Genomic DNA, 21,974 nt, shown 5'->3' on the forward strand with positions numbered 1-21,974 from the left:
TTGGGAAAACCAATTCCTTTGGCACCTTCCAAACTTACTCAAACCTATAAAGACATAGCAGGTACTTCTACTGCTAGGCCTACCAGTTCCCAATCAAATTCGCCAATTTTCCCATATTTTGAGAAAACAGATTTCCACCTCGATTGTGTAATTGAGGATGAGTGGATAAATGACCAAACTCAAGATAATCCTGTCTTGATGGCAACAATGATTCTTGATGAAGATCACAACAGGATTTATGAAGATCCTCAAAAAACCCAACAATTCTATGAAGACATTTTTGTCTCTACCAGATCCATCTTTATTTAAAATATGCCTCCCAAAGGAGCCCCAGCCAACTCCTCACAAATTGGCTACTGAAAAATTTTCATAAACTCCATCCTTTCTTTGACCGATTGGGGAAAAAGTCCCTATGAGCTCAAAAACATACCAAATAAAAAATATCCTTTGATATCCTATTGGGACTATATCAAAGCCTTCCAACATTTCCTTCCTAAACAAAATGAAAAAAATACCATGTCCTTCTATTTTCTTTTTGGCACCAAAATTTCTCCCAAAAAAATTCCAAACTGGTTTGTCAGATGGTGGTACTACTTTGGTCCAGAACCACATATTCTTCCTCAACCAGTCCAAGATGCATTCAAATTCTTCAAAGAAAATCTCAAAACCAGTATGTTTCCAGGAAAACATCTCCCCAACTTACTCAAATTCTATATCCAATTTAATCTGACCTGGATTCTAAAAATTGAGCCCCAATTCAAGTCCATCTAAATTGATGAAGATACAATCATATTTTCCTTAGGGAAAAAATGTTGTGTAAAATGGTGGGACAAAATGAATACCGAAACATTTGAACAAACATCAATATTGGAGTGGTTCAAGCAAAATTCTACAATGTGCAAAACGTCAACAATTCTTGGCAAAGAATTCAATTCAGAACAGGAACAATTTTTATTGAGAAAAAACAATTTATCCGCAAGAATTGCAAAATCAACAACAACTGAAGAAATGTAGAGAATTCTTGAGGAAATTCAAAGTGACAAGGAAGACTCACCACCACCAATTCACCTTGGAGATGAAAATGAAGATGATTGTTTCGGCATTTTTAGTCCAATTCTGTAAAAGTTCAGTTTAATGTAAAAATTATTATTGTTGTAATAAATTTTATTGTTATAACAAATTCCATTTAGAAAATGATGTAATCATGATGTGAAAAAAAAATCAAAAATCAAAAATCCGAAAATTCATATCAGCTTTTCCAGACAACTTGTAGCATTATGGAGGTTTGATGGACAGCCACAAACAGCAATAATTCAACTATATGATGAAGGCCAAGCATTTCTATAAATGGAGGCATTTGTGGAAAGAAGGATACAACTTATTCTGGAGAACCATTCTCACACTCTGTCTATTCTAGCATTCATTCAAGTTCTCTCTCTTGTTCTTCATCTCTTCTTTCAAGTTCTTTCTATTGTACTTCATCTATTTCCTCTTCATTCACTTCTTACAAAAATATGATGTCTTGGATGATTAGTTTCTTTGTACATCCAAAAAAGTTTCTATAGATTCTTTGTAAACAAATTCGGATATCCAAGTAAGTTTTTCTTGAACTCATAATTGCCTTAATTTCTACTTCATAAATTTATTCTGTTGTTGTATAATTTCTTACTTTATATAATTTATTGTTATAATTCAATCTTTTTGGATCTTTATAATTCCTTACATAGTTTCAAATATGGTTGTTATATTCAAATTATTCTTGGTTTGTGATATCCTGGTACAAATGGTATCAGAGCCATGCAAATCTTGAGTATATCCATATATAGAAATTCATAGTTTGAGAATCGAACTTCGACACGTTATAAGTCGGCTTACTTGACTTTATTGTGCCGCAATAAATCGTTGTCTGATTCGAAAAAAGATCAAAATATGAAAATCTAATACTATGGATAAATTCATAAAAAGCATGAACTCTGGAGCCTCATCATCAGGGGACAACCAAGAAAATTCGAATATAATTACCACAGGAGAGACACTGTGGGAAGACAGAGATCTATTCGATTGGAAAATCTAAAGAATTCTCTTCTTGTTTCCTTGTATAGAGGAGCACCACGGTAGGTAACGGGAAGTGCCTTCCTTGAGAAACTGGTGATATGTTTGATTCAATGTGCCATTAGGTTAGCTTTTTTTTTTTTTTGGGAATGAAGACACTTTTTGCATGATTGATTTTCTGCTCGGAGGATTCCTTGAAGATTTGCAAGAATTGCATTAGTTTGATCAAACAATCCTTCTCGCAATTTGTGAACAAGATATCATAATCGGAGTATGAAAGATATGATATCTTAACCTTGCAGTTAGTATGATAGAACATACCGGGGTTCTCATTAAAGAGGAGATCGAGGCCTCTTGAGAGTGTTTCTGCTGATAGAATAAAGAGAGCTGAGGAGAGTGGATCCCCTTGTCTTAAACCCTAAAATAATTTAAAAAATTATGTCGTTTCTCCATTAACAAGAATAGTAAACTAATAGTTTTGGATGGCATGCTTGATAAGAGTGAGGAATTTGTGAGGGAAACCCATCTTCTGCAGAACTGTAAGGAGGAAATTCCAGTTGACTCTATCGTACACTTTAGAGCACAAACATTTACCAACGATGGGGTTCACGCACTACAGCCCCTTGAATGCATCTAGTGGGGAGATATTAGTTGTGGCGGAACAACAAGGGCTAATCAGTCAATGGCTGAAAAAGATGAAAGATAACCCCAACAGACTCAAATTCGATAAGTATTGTTGTTTTCACTGGGACAGAGGGCACGCGATGGAGGAATGCCATCACCTGAAGAATGAGATAGAAAAATTGATCCAATGGAAACATTTGAAGGAATATATCAACCACCATCCAACAAGGACGTCAATTTGACCGTGGGCCGAGTGACCCTACGTGGGAAAAATTATTTTTTGACTTTCACTTGTAATATGAAAAAACTCGAGTAGTAGCTTAACATATCCTTTTACCCTTTTGGTTTTTCCTAAGACATTGTATTACGAGTTTTAAGTAATGAAGTTAGTTTTCTTGTCGTAGTCACAAACCAAATTAATTTAGACGTAGAGATCCCTATAGTTTCAAGAGGACCCTAGAGGCAAAAATCGTCATTTGCCTATAGGCAAAAGCCGCTATTGCCCTGGAACCCCATAGACGGAACTTCATTGAGATCTCCGTTAATAATGTTGTCCCGAAAACTTTATATCCCTTTGAAATTGGTAAAAGACCGACTCTGGGATATGAATAAATATCCTTTGAGGCAATATCCCCTTATCAAGAACCCTTTAAGACAATGTCCGCTTCTTGACCTTTCCTCTTGACCCAAGGGAAGTGTCTAAAATATTGGACTCCTCAATTCTAATAAATTTTTGTGATCGCATGAGTAAGTCTTCTAGAGAGCTAGGGGTTTTGCAGCTATAGATTCTTTTAATCTTCCTAGTAGCAAATTTTGTAGAATTATATTGGCCAACAACTCGTGATTGACATGCGGCACCTCGTGCACTGCCTATACAAACCTTTCAACGTAATCTCTTAATGGTTCATTTTCTCTCTAGCGAATGGTGAACAAATATGCGGCCGTTCTCGGGACTTTCTTGCATGGAGAAGTGATGCAAAAAAAGTTGAGTCAACTACTCGAGGCTGGAGATAGTACTAGCCTGCAGTTGGTTGAACCATGCTAAAACACGTTTAGAGAGAGTGGTGCGGAAGACCTTGCAATAGGCAGCGTCACTCAAGTCGTACCAATCGATTTAGCATAAATTTGTCCAAGTGTTCTTGCGGGTCCCCTGTTCCATCGTATTCTGACATATTTGATACTTTGACACCCATTGGAAGTACTTCGGTAAAATTGTGGAGGAGAAAGGGCTTCGCCGATGAGGGGCGACAGCCCATAGCAAATAAGGATCCTCGGCTCTCCTAAGCGGTAGGGGAGCTAATGATTCTCGATTGTGGGGTTTTGATCTTGGGTCTGTGCACCCTCAGGTCGAGAGATTTTGCTGTTCACTTCCTCTTACCTATGCTCCTCCTCCTCGGGAGCCGAGGATAATTCTCGACTTCTGCGAGGGGAAGGAGGGGGCGGGGTTCACGGGTTGTTATGCTACAAATTGGGCCACGGTTTGTGCCGCCGCTCGAGTAGATGCATTGCGAATTAGGATCAACAAAGCCTTTTGTGTCAGTTGGACCATCGGTTCTTGAGGTGGAACTTTCGGGGGGAGTGTTCTCCTGGGAGGCGCGGGTGGAGATTGTCGACATGGTGGGGATCTCCCCTTGTGGGGAGCTTGTTCATGAGGTAGGGGGTCACCTCCTGAGGTGGCGACTGTTCGCGAAGAGGTTCTTGTTTCGCCCTGTTCACTTGAGCTTTGTTGATCGTGTCCAAAAGGGACAAATTTTGCATTCTCAGTGTCGAGACAAATTTTACCTACAGACGGCGTCAATGATGTGGTTTTGATTTTAACAAAAGGATGAAATAGAAATTTTGCCCACGACACGATTGCGTACCAAGTGAATCAATGTCGATTTTGAGAGAGTTTTTTACAAGTATGAGAGGTCAAATCAATGAATAGTCCTACCTCATAAAAGATAATATTTTTGAGTATTTATAGTGGTGTTGAAAATTATGTAGTATGATAAGGTGTATGTTTTTATTGTATGATTTGTATGTAAAAGATTACCTTTTTACCCTTGTAAATAAATAAATACCATCAACATATATATGAATGCCATATGGGATATGGAATGAATATGACATCTTCTTACAAATATCTAAGGATATGGGAGTGTCTTGCCTACCTTAAGAGACTAGTGAAAGTTAAGTGGGATACAAGATCCATTTTATACGGTTCTTTTGGCTATCCAACAAGAAACTATGAGTTACTAATTCAATGCCCTTTCAAAACAAAAAGTCTTCTGTATCAAGAAACAAAATATTCTTGGATACTCAAAGTGAAGGGTTACAACTTGAAGACTAGAGTGATTCACCACCTATGACAGTGCAAGCACCTATACATAGTATACTCGAATTTTGAGAAGGCTGGCTAGAATTTCTAAACTACCCAGGAGATATGGTACATTAATTACAAATCAATTGGATTGATCCAAAGAGTTCAAAAAGGAGATAGTGGCATCAATTCGAGAAATGGCTTGAGGTCGTTGTTGGATCCAATTGGGTCTAGGCAGCACATTGGCTTGAGGTCGTTGTTGGATCCAATTGGGTCTAGGGGTCGTTGTTGGATCCAATTGGGTCTAGGCAGCATTGACTTGAAGTCGTTGTTGGATCCAATTGGATCTAGGCAGCACATTGATAAGTTAAGATATTAATTCTAACAAAATATGCATAAACGTTTTTTGAGCATAACCAAAACTCCTACTTGCTAACAAATCATGTGCAATAACACAACAACTCATGCGCCATTACAAAACAAACGTATGAAAAGTCATATCGTATATGTATCCTTTTGTGCTCCAATTGTTGCAGACGTGAATTTGATCATTGTGAACCCTCCCCCCACCTTCCCTACTGGTTCTTCAAGTCATAGTTTTCATTGAATCAAGATTATGGATCAATGGTAATTATTGTACAGCCATATAAAATGACGAATTATATATTTTCAATGATGTTCCAACAAATGGTATAGTGAAAAACTTCAGTGTACACCATCAGGAAAACCGTTGATTTGAAATTTGCCACATTAAGGTTGTTAAAATTGTGATCTTGTTTTTCCTCTGCTGTACACCATCAGAAGAACCGATACATTCTTCATAGTCAATGTAATTTAGCTTCCGCTTTCCAACACTAAATGCGGCTGTGAATTCCAATCTTCGCAAGTCCACAAGTGCCCATGCGTTTCACAACAAACCCCAGGACAGACCATCCGTTTGTGGTTTTGCTGCGGCAGCAGGCAGCCACTGCTTCTCAGGTGAGGATCACCACAACTTGATTAACAGTCCTTTTGGGGTTTTGTAGAAGATACAAATGGTGATAATTGCATTGAGTTTACCGATCGAGTGCGATAGGCTAGATCTTGAATGAAAGTGCAATTGACTTTTAATTCCAAGGTACACAACAGTTTCAGGTTTGGGACTCACTTTAGCAAACATGCCAACAAGGCATTCTTGATCAATGTGCCCACCATGACCGGTGTGTTACAGAGAAACTAACATTCTTAACATCATACTCAAAACATTAAATCATACCACATAGCATATTGACAACAATGTCACTTTTTTCCAGCTTACAATGACCACAACTACAATGTACATATCTGGTTCAAAGAGATAACATTACCTGTACATCTATGCAAATTTGAAACAGTGGGGATTTGCCAAGCACAAAGAAAGAAGACTTCTCAGCCATTAGGAATCTGATCCTCATTTTCCTGAAGCGGTTCTTGACACTCTGGAGGATCTGAAAGTAATAACTTGTTTAATTCAACCTCCTCCATGCCCATGAGCAGAGCAAGAAGGCTGCAATGGTCACTTTTCCTTCTCTTGGATGAATCAGAAACTTCAGAAGTCTCCTTTACTCCAACTTCATCTGCATCTGATTCTTTTCTTTCCTCAGCAGGGGAGCATGGCTGATTCACATCTTCCTTTAAGCCCATGCTCGGTTTTCCCTCCACCTGGATCCCAGATCCAAAGTTAACAATGTCTTCATTGCGATGAGAATATACAACACCTAAAAGAAGAAAGCAAAATTAGTTTAGTTGAGAAAACAGAAAATAGAAACCAAACAGTTACATTTATATATACTATCAGAATTAAAGTACTCAGAGTGTCTTAATAGACAACTCCCTTGAGACAAAACTATGGACCCTCTCGCTGTGAATCTACATGCTCCCAGCTATAGAATATTTGCCCAATTCACACAGTGTATATTCTTCATGGAACAATAGACAAAAAGTTACAAGAACACAAAAACTGGGAAGTAATCAAACTCACCAAGATCTTCAAGCACTGGATTGAGTCTTGTCTTCCTCTTATCCTTAGGATCATTACTTGCATATATCACTGATTTCCTAGCAGCTGTTTTTTTCTGAGGATCAAAATCGATGCCAAGTTCAGTCAAGTCAAGCTCAGCATTACGAATGTGATTGTATTCTTTTTCTTCTTTCTCATGGAATTCCAGGATCTCACTTGTGAAAAGCTTATCAGAAAGATCACGGAACAAATTGCAGATACCAAACAGCTCGCCCTGAAACTTCTTGCAATCCTTCAAAGTTCAAAATAAGGGGGAGATAGAATAAAAACATCTTTCAAATGAGTTGGAATGATGAAATACATGACTATATGCTGGTAGAAATTTGGAACAAAGCAAGCAGCTTTCTATGCAAACGTCAAGACAAACAAACAGAATTTTGAAACAGCAAGACACACAGGGGTTCTCTACCTGTACGCCTTCAAAGTATCGCTTTTCCACTTTCCCAGCAACAGCAATATTTGATAACTGTTGCTTATATACCTGCCTCATGTAGACAAGTTCCTCAAGAGAACCTGCTGCAAGAAGACGGAAAACAGTTACATGCCGTTTCTGACCAAAACGAAATGACCGATCTTGCGCCTGTAAATCCTGAGCAGGGTTCCAGTTTGGATCGAATATTACTACCCGATTTGCACTAACAAGATTTAGACCAAGTCCACCAGCTCTAGTCGAAATCAGGAATACCTGAAATCAGAAGTTCAGCTTTTCATTAAAAGATTAAACATAATTACACTCCAACCTCGTGTCTGTTATGAAACTTTTACCTGTTTACTTGGACTTGAGTTAAAGTCATCTACAAGAGACTGGCGCTGACTAGCTGGAGTAGAACCATCTAGTCTTGAAAAGCTATAGCCTTTGCGTATTATGAACTTTTCAAGTATATCCAGCATCCTGCTAGACAACACATTCTTTGGTAAGAGTACATGTGACACAAACCAACATCTTTCAGCAGCATAGATGTGCTTAATGAACACGAGAAAACACTCAATGATGACAGAGGCAAATGGAAAAATGAACTAAAAGAGAGTGATACACCCCCCAAAAAAAATAGAGCAAAAACAAAGGCAATGAGACAGAATTGTTTTGTCAGAGATGAAGGTAGCCTCCATGATAGGAGCAGGCAATGTGCTGTGTCCTATAGCAGCATTAGATGTTATTATGAGCACGAAAAATACTCAATCACAACCAAGGTTAATGTAAGGCTGAATCTAAAAGTGGGCTATGCAATGCCACCATAAAGATAGCCAATAAAAAAGGATCAGACAATGAGACAGAATTACATTTTCAGAGATGAACAAAGGGGAGGCAATGCGTGCTGCGTTCTATATGACTTGTGGGCTTAAGTCACAATGACATTTTGGACCATGAGAAGAGAGGGTGCTGGCAGGGCCTCATAGCTCTGTACATTTTACGACTCAGAAAATGCTTACAAAGTCGAGTAGAAAAATAAAGAATACCTCCCAAACAAGAAAATAATGATGCTCCCAGTCATAGTAATCTAACACAATAAGAGCAAATGCATATAGTAAACTCCCCATCAGAAAACTATAACCGCTGGCTGGCTCTTGCAGAAAAGCTTGCATATAGGCTGCTATTGCATATTCCAGAATTCATGCATCAGATCTCATATTTTCAAAGTGAAAGCAATACAAGTTCATAAAAGGACAGCCAATTATGTGACAATGAAAGATAATCCTATTCAGCTACTGTAATTCAATAAAATATTTCACGCACAGCAGTTTTCTGAAAGTTATGCTTCAGTTGACAGGTAGATGTGCAGCTTGACAACTCCCCTGATTTTCGTTCCCTTTCACTTGTCAATACCGCACTGTCTGAATAAAAGATTATTCTAATCAACAATCATATCAAAGAAAGATATTTCAAGACATTCGGGCCCTTATTAATTAGATTACATCTGCAAAAATAAGCTTTGGACATGCATGCTAAAATTACTTGTAGTTTTTCAGATGCATAATTTACTGCAAGATCAAATAATCTTGGTAGCTTTCTTGTCTCTGCTTTCCAATTTTCTCTCCCCCTTCAACATTAGCTTTTTTTAATCTCCAATTGCATCTTGTTTATTCCAATCACAATAACCACGATGAAATATACTAGGAGCAATTGGAGCCTGAGTTGCACCAAGTAGAATACACCCCTTGAGGCAGGGAAATGTGGTTTTCCAGCAATTACCTCACTGAATAACTGAAGAGAAGAATCTTGTCACCAATGGAAATCCAGGAATGCATCAATCTCTCCAAAGCTCTCATTTTTCCACAATGTCTAACATCACTCACACCCACGAAACTATCATTTTGGCTGGTACCTCCCACTAACTCACTATCAATATCAAATACAGCAGCAGCAAATTCTGCATCCTTGCTTTGCTTCTCTCGGTCATCTTTTGGATTAGGCTTGATAAGCTCCAGGTGATTGCTTATCTGTTGTAAGTCACATAATGTACCAAAAGTGAAATGGAAAGTACAAAAGAAGGAAGGTAAACCTTAGAAGAAACAATGCTGAAAGCTATGTTCTGCTATTAGCATCATTCTCCTATTAAAATAGACCCAGTAAATCTTCAATTCCAACACTAATGGTGGTGTACTATCAGAATGTAATGGCACACTCAAACCGGACCTAGCTATTTTCCCAAAAGGAAAAGTAAAAAACAATATTAATAGCTTATTTCGGTTGTATCATGGAGAATAAATGATTAATACAGCTGGAGATAGTTATACTCAATATTATTCAGTATGCTCCATCCAACCCAGGGCCGTTATCTTCAGTTTAAACAGGGGAAAACCTTCCTTAACTCCAGTTATAATAATCGTCTTTTTCTTCTGAATCTGAATTGGGACTATACTTATATAAAGTAACCGAAAACCAAACTAGATAATTGGCAAGTTCCCCTCAATGCAAATAAGAACTACGATGCTAAAAGACAGATTAGTTGAAACAGAAATAAAATTAACACTCTTGCCTTCTTTAACAACTCAAAAGGAGGCACGGAGCAGGATTTATGATCCCTAAAGCAAACCAAAAAAGTTAAAACTGTGGAGAAAAAATTTAACCTAGAGAACACGAAAAGAACTCAGACACAGTATGCTTCATCAAAAGCAAGAAATTAACCACTCTTTCATATAGAAAGAACATTCACAATCATCATAGCCGATCAACTGATAATCATGCCGAAAAAAAGCTAATAAGTCTTTATATGTGGGATACATTCCATTTCATTTTTTACGCCCATCCTTTTCCTATTCCCACTATCACAATAATTTTACTCAAATTATAGTAATCCACTCAAATTATAGTAATCCATTAGGCAATTGTCACCATAATCGCTTATTTAGAAAGAGCCAGCAAATATACAGAAAAAGTCCACCAGAAATAGATACCTGCTGAAGCTTGACCAGGCATGGAAGGACAAGGCAAAAAGGGCAAGAATCACAACCCTCCGGATTCTCCCTATGAAGATAAGGCCAGACAAGACCATTTGGAACTGTCCTTTTGCAACATTCAACTTGTTTAAGAGGGCTCCCACAACTGCATGGAAGGTCCTTATTAACAAGACATTGGATGTCAGGTAGCTGCAATACCCTGAGATAAACCCGTTTTTGCAACTCACTCATGGCACAAAATACAACATTATCTTCCTTCCCCATCATAAGATGCCCTATCGTTTCTTCTTTTGTCCTTCTAAGCATATATTTTCGTAGTACTAACAACAAGTGTTCTTTTCTCTCATTAGCAACTTGGATAAATCGTTGTGGAGCACTTGACCTCTGCCCATGCTTGAGAGGTTCATCATAAAATTCTCGAAAATGTTCCCGTGTCCCCAACTTACCAGGTACCACCAAGTCAAATAGATTGAATAATTCCATTATTTTGTTCTGCATTATAGTTCCTGTAAGACCATATCGCTTCAGGGTTCTAATCTTCAAACATTCTATATACAGTTTCGATTTTTCATTCTTAAGTCTATGTGCCTCATCAATAACCACAATCTCCCACTGGATATCTGACAAAATGCTTCCTTGTATCCTATATGTGTCAAAGCTGGTTATAAGAATCTCAACATCATTTGCTTCTAGTTTGTCCATTATTAAATCACGATTTGGCCCATGGTAAACAGAAACACTAAATGTGGACCATTTAGAAAATTCACTTTCCCAGTTAAGAATAACAGAACTTGGGCAAATGATCAGTACAGGACCCTTCTTCAGTTTTCCCTTCTGAGGTGTTAAGTCAGGCTCTGAACCCTTTCCAAAAACAGCAGCCAAGAAAGCAATTGTCTGAATGGTCTTTCCCAATCCCCTGATGCAAGCACATCATCAAATCCAAAAAAGAAACGTAGAAAGAATTAGCTTAAATATGATGAGAGATGGAAATAGAAGTATAAGTAGCAAATAAACCAAGAAGAAGAATATAAAAATGTAACTGATAGCGAAACCATAATCACCAACCAGAAACTTTCAGATATGGGACCATAACAATGCTTTCATAATATTACATGCAAATTTAACTATGCTCCATAACAAGTGGGACCATGAGTTGTAATGGGTTTATCAGATATCAAAAAGAGATTAAGATGCAAATATTAATTAAGAATCACAATCAGCTCCTGTTCAGAAGCAACAGCTGATCCAGAATATTATTTTCATTTCGACAAGCTACTAAGAGAACTGGAAAATATGAAGCTGATAGGGTAATTAGATGGCTGTTTTCACTTTCGCTAAGACCTCTTTGAACAGTTTTATCACATGACTACCCCTCTATTATGTACAACCAAACAATAATTCATTAAAGAGGATCCCCATCTGATGGGTAATCAGTCCTTCACAGAACAAATCCTAGGAGATGCCACTTCAATGAATGCCGAAGAAACGGGCACAAGCACAAAGCATTTAGCCCATACCGCAGCCCACTAAGTCATAACGTACGAAAATCGCATTAAGATGGAGATACAGATGCTTACCTCCCCTTTGAAATAATTAAATTACCATTCCTTGTTCTTTCATAATTGCAAAAACTTCCCATCTAAGTTTATCAAGTGTATCAAGCTTTCCCTGTCATTAGGGTTTTCGAAAATGAAGATTTAGAAAAACATTTACTGAGCTTATTTTAGCCCCCACCCAAATTATCTTCATATATTACTGATAAAAATATTCCCTTTGTAAGATGTAATCATGTAACACTTAGAGGTAGGTGTTTTGTAATAAGTAAAAAGAGGGGGAAAAGTTAATGAAACATTGTTCCAAAAGTATAACCACCAAGTGGAAAAAAATCAGTTCTTCGGGGATAGATATTAGCCTTTGTTTACTATTTCTTGGCATTCTCAAATATAAGATAGGCTAACAATAAATCTTGAAATTGTAAAAGAAAAGTGAGTTATTGGAGTACCTTTTGTATGATTGTCTTGCCTTTCACTATGCACACTTGGAAGTATGTAGCGAAGTGTACGCTGTAAGGAGGAAGACAGACAGCATAGAGGAGGAAAAGAGAGAAGAGGGTGGCTGAAGAGAGAGCGTAAATGTGATAATAAAACAAGGCAGGACGACAATGACAGAGAGAGAAGGAGAAGTCCAGAAATGAGAAGATAGGCAGCTTCAGAGGCAGAGAGGAGGAAGATGAGGTGATGGTAGTAAGGAGCAGGAAAAAAGAGAAAGGGAGAAAGAGATGGAGAGACACGAGGGGTAACTCATGGAGGGAAGTAGAGGGGAAAAATCAATTTATACTTTGTAACAATGTGCCTCTTAGTGGACTAGAATAATAAAAATTGAGATTGAGTCAATTCTTAAAGCTCAACTTCAATATCTGACTTTTATTCATAATTGGCAAGTAAAAAATGAGGTTTACATTTGAAACATTTTCATTCTTCAGAACAATCAAATTTAATTAAGGACTTATTACAAGTATATCCTTTACCTATAACACATTGAAAGTACACCCTTCAAAAACATATAAGCAAAAGACAACCATGGGCAAGATGATTACTTATAAACTGATAATTTGACAATTTTTGTTTTAATTTTTAAGTTGCAAGGGCACAATGATCAGCCAATGTCTTCTAACTAGATATTTTTAATGGAACAACTTAGAGCAGAGGCTTTTGTACTTATGAAAGACCTGGAACTTAAAACATTTTGCATGTAACTTTACCCATGTAAACATAAGTATTTCCAACAACCAGATTTACTACTATAGACCAATGAATGAGCACTGAATGCACATGACATCAAGAGAAGGCAATAGTTGGATTATGTAGAAGAAATTATTTTAGCCTTCTTATACATTGACATGTAGTGGAAGTTGGGTAATCAAATAGCTGGTTAGTGCATCATGGATTGGGAGGGTGGAGATGATGATAATGTAAACCAGGAATAGTTTAATTAACACCCAAAAGGCATCACGTTTTGGTTTGATTGCTCCTTTGCATCTTATTAGTGATATAATTTCGGATAATGGACATGGTGATATGTAAAAAGTGTGTTCTTTTCATATGCGGATTGATGTGTAAAAAGTTCAAGTACTCTTTTGACGAAAATCAGATTACTATCGAGGCAATTTGTATGCATTCTAATAAGAGTTACATATATAAGGAATATCTCATCTGTTCAGGTAGTAGGCAATTGCTGACATTCTTTGTTGAATCACCTGAGGTGCAATTTCCAAAAGCCAGTTGGGACAACATAACCCCGATTTCAAAATAATTTATGTTTTTAGTCTATAATACTTCCAGGAATTTCTTAAGTTGCTAAAATGTTTAAGGCTTTGAGGTCCTCAAAATACATTGTATAGTCGGCAAAAAGCCAGTATTGGAAGTGCGGCAGATCTCTAGTCGTAATACAATATCAGTAGAAAAGAAAGAAGCGCCTACAAAAAGAGTTGCAGCTTCAGTAGAATCAGTATCTCCAGAAAAGCAACAAAAGATTCTCACAACCTCCTATCAAAGTCTGTGCACTTGGAAGTGCAAAAACAAGGATTCTAGGTTAACATACCTTGTTGAATAGCTTAATCAAGAAAAGATTAGAGCTGCATATGATTTGTCAGGAGAACAAGAAAAGGAAAAATGACAAAGCAAATAGTGCAGCAAAAGAAAAGGCTGCTGATGAAAACAAAATAGGTACCAAACATTTATCTTCACAATCCCTTCTACGTAGCAAATGTGACAAAAGCTGAAACAGAAACTTACATGTCATCTCCTAGAATTCCTCCATGGCTGTTCCTGTACAAATTATACAAAAACTTCACTCCTTCTCTCTGATGTTCCAGAAGTCTACTATTTACAGAAGCAGGAACCTGAAAAAATTGTTAAATAACAAAATAAACATAGGATCTTTTCAACATTCAAAGTACACCACAAAAAAATACATGTGCATGTAGAATTTGTATTATATGTAGCATGGCCAACCAAAATTGCTAAATAAGCTAATTTAAAGGTGTGCCTAGTGTTCCTATTAGTGAAACCAACTTCACGAGCCTACATTTAGTCCTTACACAATAAACACCATCTCTACAACAAGGACAATAACACAAAAGCATAAGGAATTTCATTTTCAACAATTACAAAAAAGTTATTGCTGAGTGATTGGGGTGAGAATCAGAGTACAATCATGATGTGTCAAGTTTAGTGCTAAAGACTATAACTAATCTCCCTCCTTTCTCTGCAACGGACCAAGTAAGGTTTTTCACCAATAAAACGGATAAATTACACCCTTTTGCAGGCAATTCTTTCCTAAACACGGGTTATTTCTGATTGTCCCCTTCCTCCTTGCAGTTAAGGGACTTTGGGACACAAACATATATATATAAGAAATCAAACACTTTTTCATGCAAATTAGAAGAAATAAATGAACTATAAACACTACATATTATGTCAAGCGTATCGTAGCAATAGCAATAACGCCAAAATTTTTTGACATAGAACCGCACCAATCAAGCACACACATCAAACCACAGTCATTTAAGAAAATGCCAGTAGTTGAAGATGGAGCAACAAAACGACAATGTTGAGATTCAAAAGAAAGCCCTCCAATTTACGAGAAGAAAACTTTCCATGTGTCTCAAGACCATCACTGATGTTGTTAGAGGTGAACAAACAAAATTGAATACCAAAAAGAGAAAGAAGGTGTTAAATATATATACGTTACCTAAAAATAAACAAAACAAAGGCAAACATCTTGAATTTTTAACAAATGGGCACTCACAACATCACCTGTACCACAGGAATTTCGCCCGGTAGAGACAGAACAAGAGGCTCATAATGTCCAGCGTGGTCAAGGTGACGAAAAGACTCCAACTTGGGATCTTCCTGTCCACTTTCCTTCCCTTTCTCCTCCTCAGCTCTACAAATATCATCATTTTCACTGCTAGAATTCAAATTGAACTCTCTCCGTAAGCTTTTCAGTTGGATTTGCGGACGGGAAGCAGTATCTTCCTGAAGGCGCAAAAGCTGACGAGTGAGGGAGGATTTAGGGGGCTTTCTCGATACAATTGAGGAGTCAAACTCTAGGGGAATTTGAATTTGTGAAGAAGAGGAGGATGAAGATGAAGAATTGGTTTTGCAGGGCCTGAGTGCCTCTTTGAAAGCGTTGAATGACATGACGAATGGATGGAGATGGTCAGAAATTTTGAAAGAGAGAAAGAGTATGTTGAAATCCAGTGTGTTTATTTTCAGCTTATTGTAACCAACCGCCAACTCGCCGTCGCCGACCAGGTTTGAGTTTTTTATTACGTCCCATCAAATTTAGTAATATTATTAGTAAATCTTTTATAATTTAAAAAATTATTTAATATTTTTAAGATTTATTTTTATTTAACAAACGAGTTTTTCATTAGTCAAAATTATTAAATTTATTGATATTAATAAATATAAATTAATATTTATCGTCAATTGACTTATTACCGACTTATTTACTTCAAATTTTAGTTACTTAGCAAAAAACAGTATAATTCTCCCTTTTATTTACTCGCCAAGGTTGTATTATTTAAATTAGTAAGTGTTGCACGTATGTGCATAATTTACATAAAATATTTTTTAAAATTATATTATTTATTATTTATAAATAAAAAAATTATCTAAGATTTGTACACTTTATAATTAATTTTTATAAAATTAAATAGTTAGAGAAAAGGATATTTTATGAAATTAAATAGTGTGAGGTAAGGTGTATTAATTAACCCTAACCACCTAATCTAACAAAAGAAACTTGTGATTGTTAAGCCAAGAAACTTAATTAACTAAAATTGTGTGCTGAGAAAATAAGGGAAGAAATAACAGGTAAGTTGCTCTTTCAATTATACTAATGCGTCTTTATGCACAACAAGATTGTAGGAGAGTCCTAATTACTAAGTACTACTCAAGGGTGGCTTAATACACTCCTTGCTACATTGCTTGTCGCCTCTGTATACGTGCGAGTGTTGCTCCTTGTGATGCTGAGACCATAATTCTGGAAGTACGACTTGGGGTAGAGATACCAAGGCTAACTTGGCAAGAAAGATGGATTTGCAAGGGGCTTTGTAAGCAAGTCTGCCACTTGCATCTTGGATGAAACATGTGTTGGTTGAAAAAAACCCTCTTTGTACTTGTCCTTCACAATGTGATAGTCTATTTTCAGGTTTTATCTTTTATGAAATACCGGATTTGCAAATGCAGCTTTGTTGTCACAAAAGAATGGTATTGGTGTTTTCACGTTGATGCCAAGGTCTTCCAGCAGAGTATGTGATCCAAGTCAAATCACATACCGCGGATGCTCAGCTTCTGCAACAGACCTTGAGACTGTTGTTTGCTTCGTGGATTTCCACGAGATGGAGAAAATGCAATACCCTTACAAAGATCTTCTAGTGTCCACACATGCTGCCCAGTCTATATCATGGAAGGCAATCAGTTGAAACTCATTGTAAGAAGGGCAATACAAACTTGTTGATTGGGAAGCCTTTAAACATTGTACTGAGTGTAGAGCTGCATCCCAATACTCCTTGCAGGGATTTTGCAAAAATTGACTAAACTACTGAACCCCATGTGAGATATCTAGTCTTGTAAAGCTCAACTACAAGATCCTCCCTATTAGCCTCCAATACTTTGAGGGATATGTAAATAATCAAGTATTTACAATTATGTGGAATCTTAGAGAGCTTATTATAATTTATCATATATATATATATATTTATATATAAGGAGTTTACTTTGAATCTTAATATGTTGAGGGAGTAAAGTGCAATTTACCCTCAATTATTAATAGCTTATGTTACTCATATGACAAAAAATTGTTATATGAACTCACTTTATATGACAACCATAAATCAACTCATATATGAATGTCAGCAAAACTCAAATGTGTGATTTCTGATGGAAGACTCCCCCAATCTTCTGTTGTGAATCCTACAGCCACTGTCATCTACAATTACAAAGCCAATCGTAAAGAAATCAGAAGCTGGAACAAACGAGCAGCTGCAATCCATTGTTGATAAATCTTTCATAAAGCAAGCAATTATTTTCAAGAAGAGGAAGAAGAAGCAGCTACAGTGTTATAGTACGAAGCAGAAGCAAAGTTCTGCCTTTCATGTTTAATTGAATTAATTACCATTAACATACTAACCTCCATTGACTAACTAGACTAATTCAATAAAGTAAAAGACATGATCACGACTAAGAAACTCACACTTGTATTTGTACATGTAATAAACGTGCAACTGATAAGAATGCTTCTTGTGGAAATATACTGGGCACTTCTTCTCTTCATCATCAGAACAGAGTGAACGCATGTGAGAGTTGCATAAGCATGAAACTCGAGTCTTTACAACCCCTCCTCAAGTGGGACTTATCAAAAACTTTGATCAGTCCTAACTTGGAGACAAGGGACATAAAACTTGGACCTGGAAGTGCCTTAGTTAATATATCAGTTATTGGTCCTTGGATGGAACGTGCCAAGGTGCAAGAAAGCCTTGTTTATACTTGTCTCCAACTATATGACAATCAATTTCTAGGTTTTTAGTCCTCATGAAAAATTGGATTTTCAATGATGTAAATAGCCACTTGATTATCACAGAGGAAAGGAATTGGAGTTGGAACTTGTATCTAATCTCAAAGAACATTGTATATCCAAGTATCGACTTCAATTGTAGTACGTGAGATTGTTGCCTGCTTCTTTGTTTTCCATGAAATCAAACTTCCTCCAAGAAATATGCGATAACCAGTTAAGGAGCTCCTTGTGTCTTTGCAAGTAGCCCAATCAGCATCACAATAAGAAGTTAGGCAAAAATCTCCAGCTGCAGAGAAAAACAACCCTCTACTGACTGTACCCTTCAAGTACCTAACAAGATGTATAGCTGCATCCCAATGTTGCTTGCATGGATGCTGCATATATTGACTTAACTGCTATGGAGCATGGCAGATATTAGGTTTGCTGAAACTTAGATAAAGCAGTCTCCCCAACAGTCTTCTGTAAGCTTTAGGATGGCCAATTGTTCTTCTGCATATGCTGTCAACTTGATTCCTAATGGTAGTGGAATGCTAGTTTCCTTAGCTTGAGCAGACCTGAATCTACAATAATATCTTCACTATACTTGGTCTGTGTGATAGTAAGATCTTTACTAGATGTCGCAATTTCCAAGCCTAGGAAGTATCTTGCTGAACCAAAATCCTCGATAGTGAATAACTTATCTAGATAAAGTTTTGTCTATGTAATTACTTCCTCTGTAGGCCCTGCAATTAAAACATCATTCGCATAGACAAATAAACAAAATAAACCTACTTAAGTAACCTTAGTGAAGAGGTCATAGTCATGTCTGGATTGAATAAAGCCAAAAGCCTGCAATTTGGTGGTAAGCTCTTGATTCCATTGCTCTGAAGCTTGTTTGAGTCCATAAAGTGATCTCTTTAGCTTGCAAACATGCCCCTTAGGAACCGAATAGCCTTTAGGAGCTTGCATGTGAAGCTCTTTATCTAGAAATCCATGAAAAAATGCATTATTAATGTGTAACTGATGTATATGCCATTGTAGTTTAGCAGCAACAACCAATAAGATCCTGACTGTTACAGCCTTTGCTACAGGTGAGAAGCTGTCTATATAATCTACTCCTGCTATCTGATTATACTCCTTGGCAACTAATCTAGCCTTATACCTTTCTATAGAGCCATCTGATTTCAATTTAAGTTTAAATACCCATTTACAACCTATTGCTTTTCTGTGTTGTGGAAGCATTGTAACCTCCCAAGTGTTACTCTTTTCTAGAGCTTTTAATTCAGCAGTCATTGCATCCCTCCATTCCTTTTTCTAAACAATCTGTGCAAAAGTTTTGGTTCCTGCAAATGTGAAGATGCAACAAGAAATGAAGATTGCATAGAAGCTAAATGAGTAGCTATGGGAATATCTGACTCTTCTGAGGTATATGTACATACAAAATCTTGGTATCTAGCAGGCTTAGAAATAGTCCTAGATGATCTCCTCAGTCCCTCAGTTTCTCCTAGTTGCAGATCCACAGCTTCTTCTTGTGGTAAGTTTTCTAATTTTTTTTGTATAATTAATATCTTGTTGTAGCTCTGCAGTATTGCTCAGTATTATCCAAAAGGTCTTGGTCAATTTCAGAACCTATTGTTGGGATAGAACAAGTTATAGGGTCAGTTTGTTGTCCTATATAAGGAAATGTGTCTTCTTGGAATGTTACATCTCTTGACACCACAATTGTTCTTTTATTGAAACCATTCCATTTGTATCCTTCTTTATTATTAGCATATCCAAAAAAACTCCATTTCAAAGCCCTTGGATCAAATTTAGATTTATTTAGCAGTGTATTTGTAGCAAAGCATAAACAACCAAATGTTCTAAAATGACTGTAATCTACAGGTTTATTGAAGAGTATTTCATAAGGATTTTTCCACTTTAAAATTAGTGTCGGTATTCTATTTATGATGTATGTTGCTGTTAAAATTGTATCTGTCCAAAATACTTTAGGCAAATTTGACTGAAACATTAATGATCTTGTCACTTGCAAAAGGTGTTTATGCTTTCTTTCTATAATGCCATTTTGTTGTGGGGTATATACACATGTTGTTTTATGTATAATTTCTTCTTCTTTAAAGAAATTTTGACAGTGATATAATTCGATCCCATTATCAGTTCTTGTAATTATGATTCTTTCATTAAATTGAGTTAAGATCATTTTATGAAAGTTGATTAGCATGCTTGCAGACTGTGATTTGTGTTGCATTAAGAAGGTCCAGGTGCATCTACTTTGATCATCTACTATTGTTAACATGTAGGTACATTTAGACATAGAATGTTGGTTGTGGGTCCCCAAAAGTCTACATGTAATAGATAAAAAATGCTTTGGGAAGATGAATTACTTAGAGGAAAAGACAATCTCTGCTACTTAGCTTGAGGACAGATTTCACAGGGCAAACATTGATCTTTATTTCCCTTTATCAAACATGTATGTATCAATACATTGTGTGAAGTATGTCCTGATCTTTTATGCCATGTTTATGATGTAACAAAAGATATACTATGGCCAAACTCTCTGTTGAGATTCAAGACTTAATCTATATAGTTCTTCTCAAATGATTGTTTCTTGAGGATGTATAGCTTTCCTACTGCAACCACTTGTTTAGTTTTGTGATGCTGCATAACGCAATATGGTGGGAAGAATTTAAATCTAATGGGAGAGGTATCACATAACTTGCTTACAGACAATAGATTAAACTTTAAATCTGGCACAAGAAGTACATTCTTAAGGTATATTTTACCAAGTAGCATATCTCCGGAGTTTCCAACAGAATGTTTAGTGCCATCTGCAAGGTGTATAAAAGCATTAGAAGCATTGTTTTTTAGAGTTATCAAACAGTGAAGGGTTGGTACACATATGTGTAGTAGCACCACTGTCTATAATCTTCATTTGCTGAAGCTGGTGTTTCAGGCTCCAACCCTCCAAAGTATCTATGTAGTTCTGCCCTGATGATTTCAGTGACTGATTTTTCATTAATAGCATTATGTACAGACTCCTCAGATTTAGGGGCAACTACTGCTGGTAGCTCAATTTTTCTTCCTTTGCTCCACCAGTACTTACACCAATCTAGATATCCATAAATTTCGAAGCAAACTTCCATTAAATGTGCAGTTTTTCCACATTCTTTGCATATTTGAGTTCTTTTGTCTGTTGTATTCTTATTCCTTTGAAAAATTTTCTGAATCTCAAATCTTTTTTAAATGCCAGCATCTCCATGTTTTAGCAGTGTATGGATTCTCTGAATTTACCTCCTTTTGCCTTTCAATTCTCAGTATCATGGAGTAAGTTTTGCTGACATTAGGAAGATGATCCATCATAAGAATTTGATTTCTAACATGATCAAAGCTCTCATGTAAGCTCATTAGGAACTGCATTAGTTGGTCTGACATTTTTTGATCTGCTACCTCCTTGGTAGCTCCACAAGTACATTGTGGAGTAGGTGCAATGCAAGCCAGTTCGTCCCATAGTCTCTTAAGCTTTGAAAAGTATTCTGAGACTGATAGAGATCCTTGAGACATAGAGGCCATTTCCCTTTTTATCCCGTAGACCATTGATCCGTTGCTTTGTCCAAAGCGAGTGTCTAATTCAATCCACGACTCTCTAGCAGTGCTGGTATATACAACTTTCAACAATTTCCTTTGAAATGGAGTTCAAGATCCATGGGGTTACCATCTAGTCTACTCTCACCCATTGTTCAAGTTCTTTGCCGCTTTCTGCAGGTTTAGTTCCTTCAACATTGATGAAGCTTAACTTCATCTTAACTCCCAAGGCTATTTTTACTGATCTACTCTAAGAAAGGAAATTAGACCCGCCCAAGGAAGTAAATACTAAGCTCAAGCCTGGGTTGTTGCTGCATGTAACTTCAAGATCTCTGGATCTTCTGCCATTTTATTGTAAACGTTTCTTGAAAGTTATGAAAGAAAATCAAGTAGGAAGAGTTTGTGAAGGAAGAA

General features: G+C 36.8%; 1 protein-coding gene and 1 long non-coding RNA gene across 3 annotated transcripts; one reads left to right on the forward strand and one right to left on the reverse strand.

Moving 5' to 3' along the window:
• Positions 6,062-15,733, reverse strand: LOC105167390 (switch 2). Of its 2 annotated transcripts, none has more exons than XM_011087085.2 (8): positions 15,233-15,733; positions 14,210-14,316; positions 10,413-11,331; positions 9,208-9,455; positions 7,782-7,908; positions 7,426-7,701; positions 6,978-7,248; positions 6,062-6,714 (listed from the first exon to the last, which is right to left on the reverse strand). In XM_011087085.2, exons 1-8 carry the CDS (start codon positions 15,617-15,619, stop codon positions 6,386-6,388), a joined length of 2,664 nt encoding a protein of 887 aa, XP_011085387.1. In that variant the 5' UTR covers positions 15,620-15,733; the 3' UTR covers positions 6,062-6,385. The 2 variants fall into 2 exon arrangements, with proteins under 2 accessions (XP_011085387.1, XP_011085388.1); XM_011087086.2 differs by having other exon boundaries at positions 15,225-15,353.
• On the forward strand, positions 15,621-16,574 carry LOC110012463. The gene is made up of 2 exons (XR_002287688.1): positions 15,621-15,733; positions 16,345-16,574. It is a non-coding gene; the product is annotated as an uncharacterized LOC110012463 (long non-coding RNA).

The sequence above is a fragment of the Sesamum indicum genome, linkage group LG8 (assembly GCF_000512975.1).
Source record: "Sesamum indicum cultivar Zhongzhi No. 13 linkage group LG8, S_indicum_v1.0, whole genome shotgun sequence".
Classification (NCBI taxonomy): Eukaryota; Viridiplantae; Streptophyta; class Magnoliopsida; order Lamiales; family Pedaliaceae; genus Sesamum; species Sesamum indicum.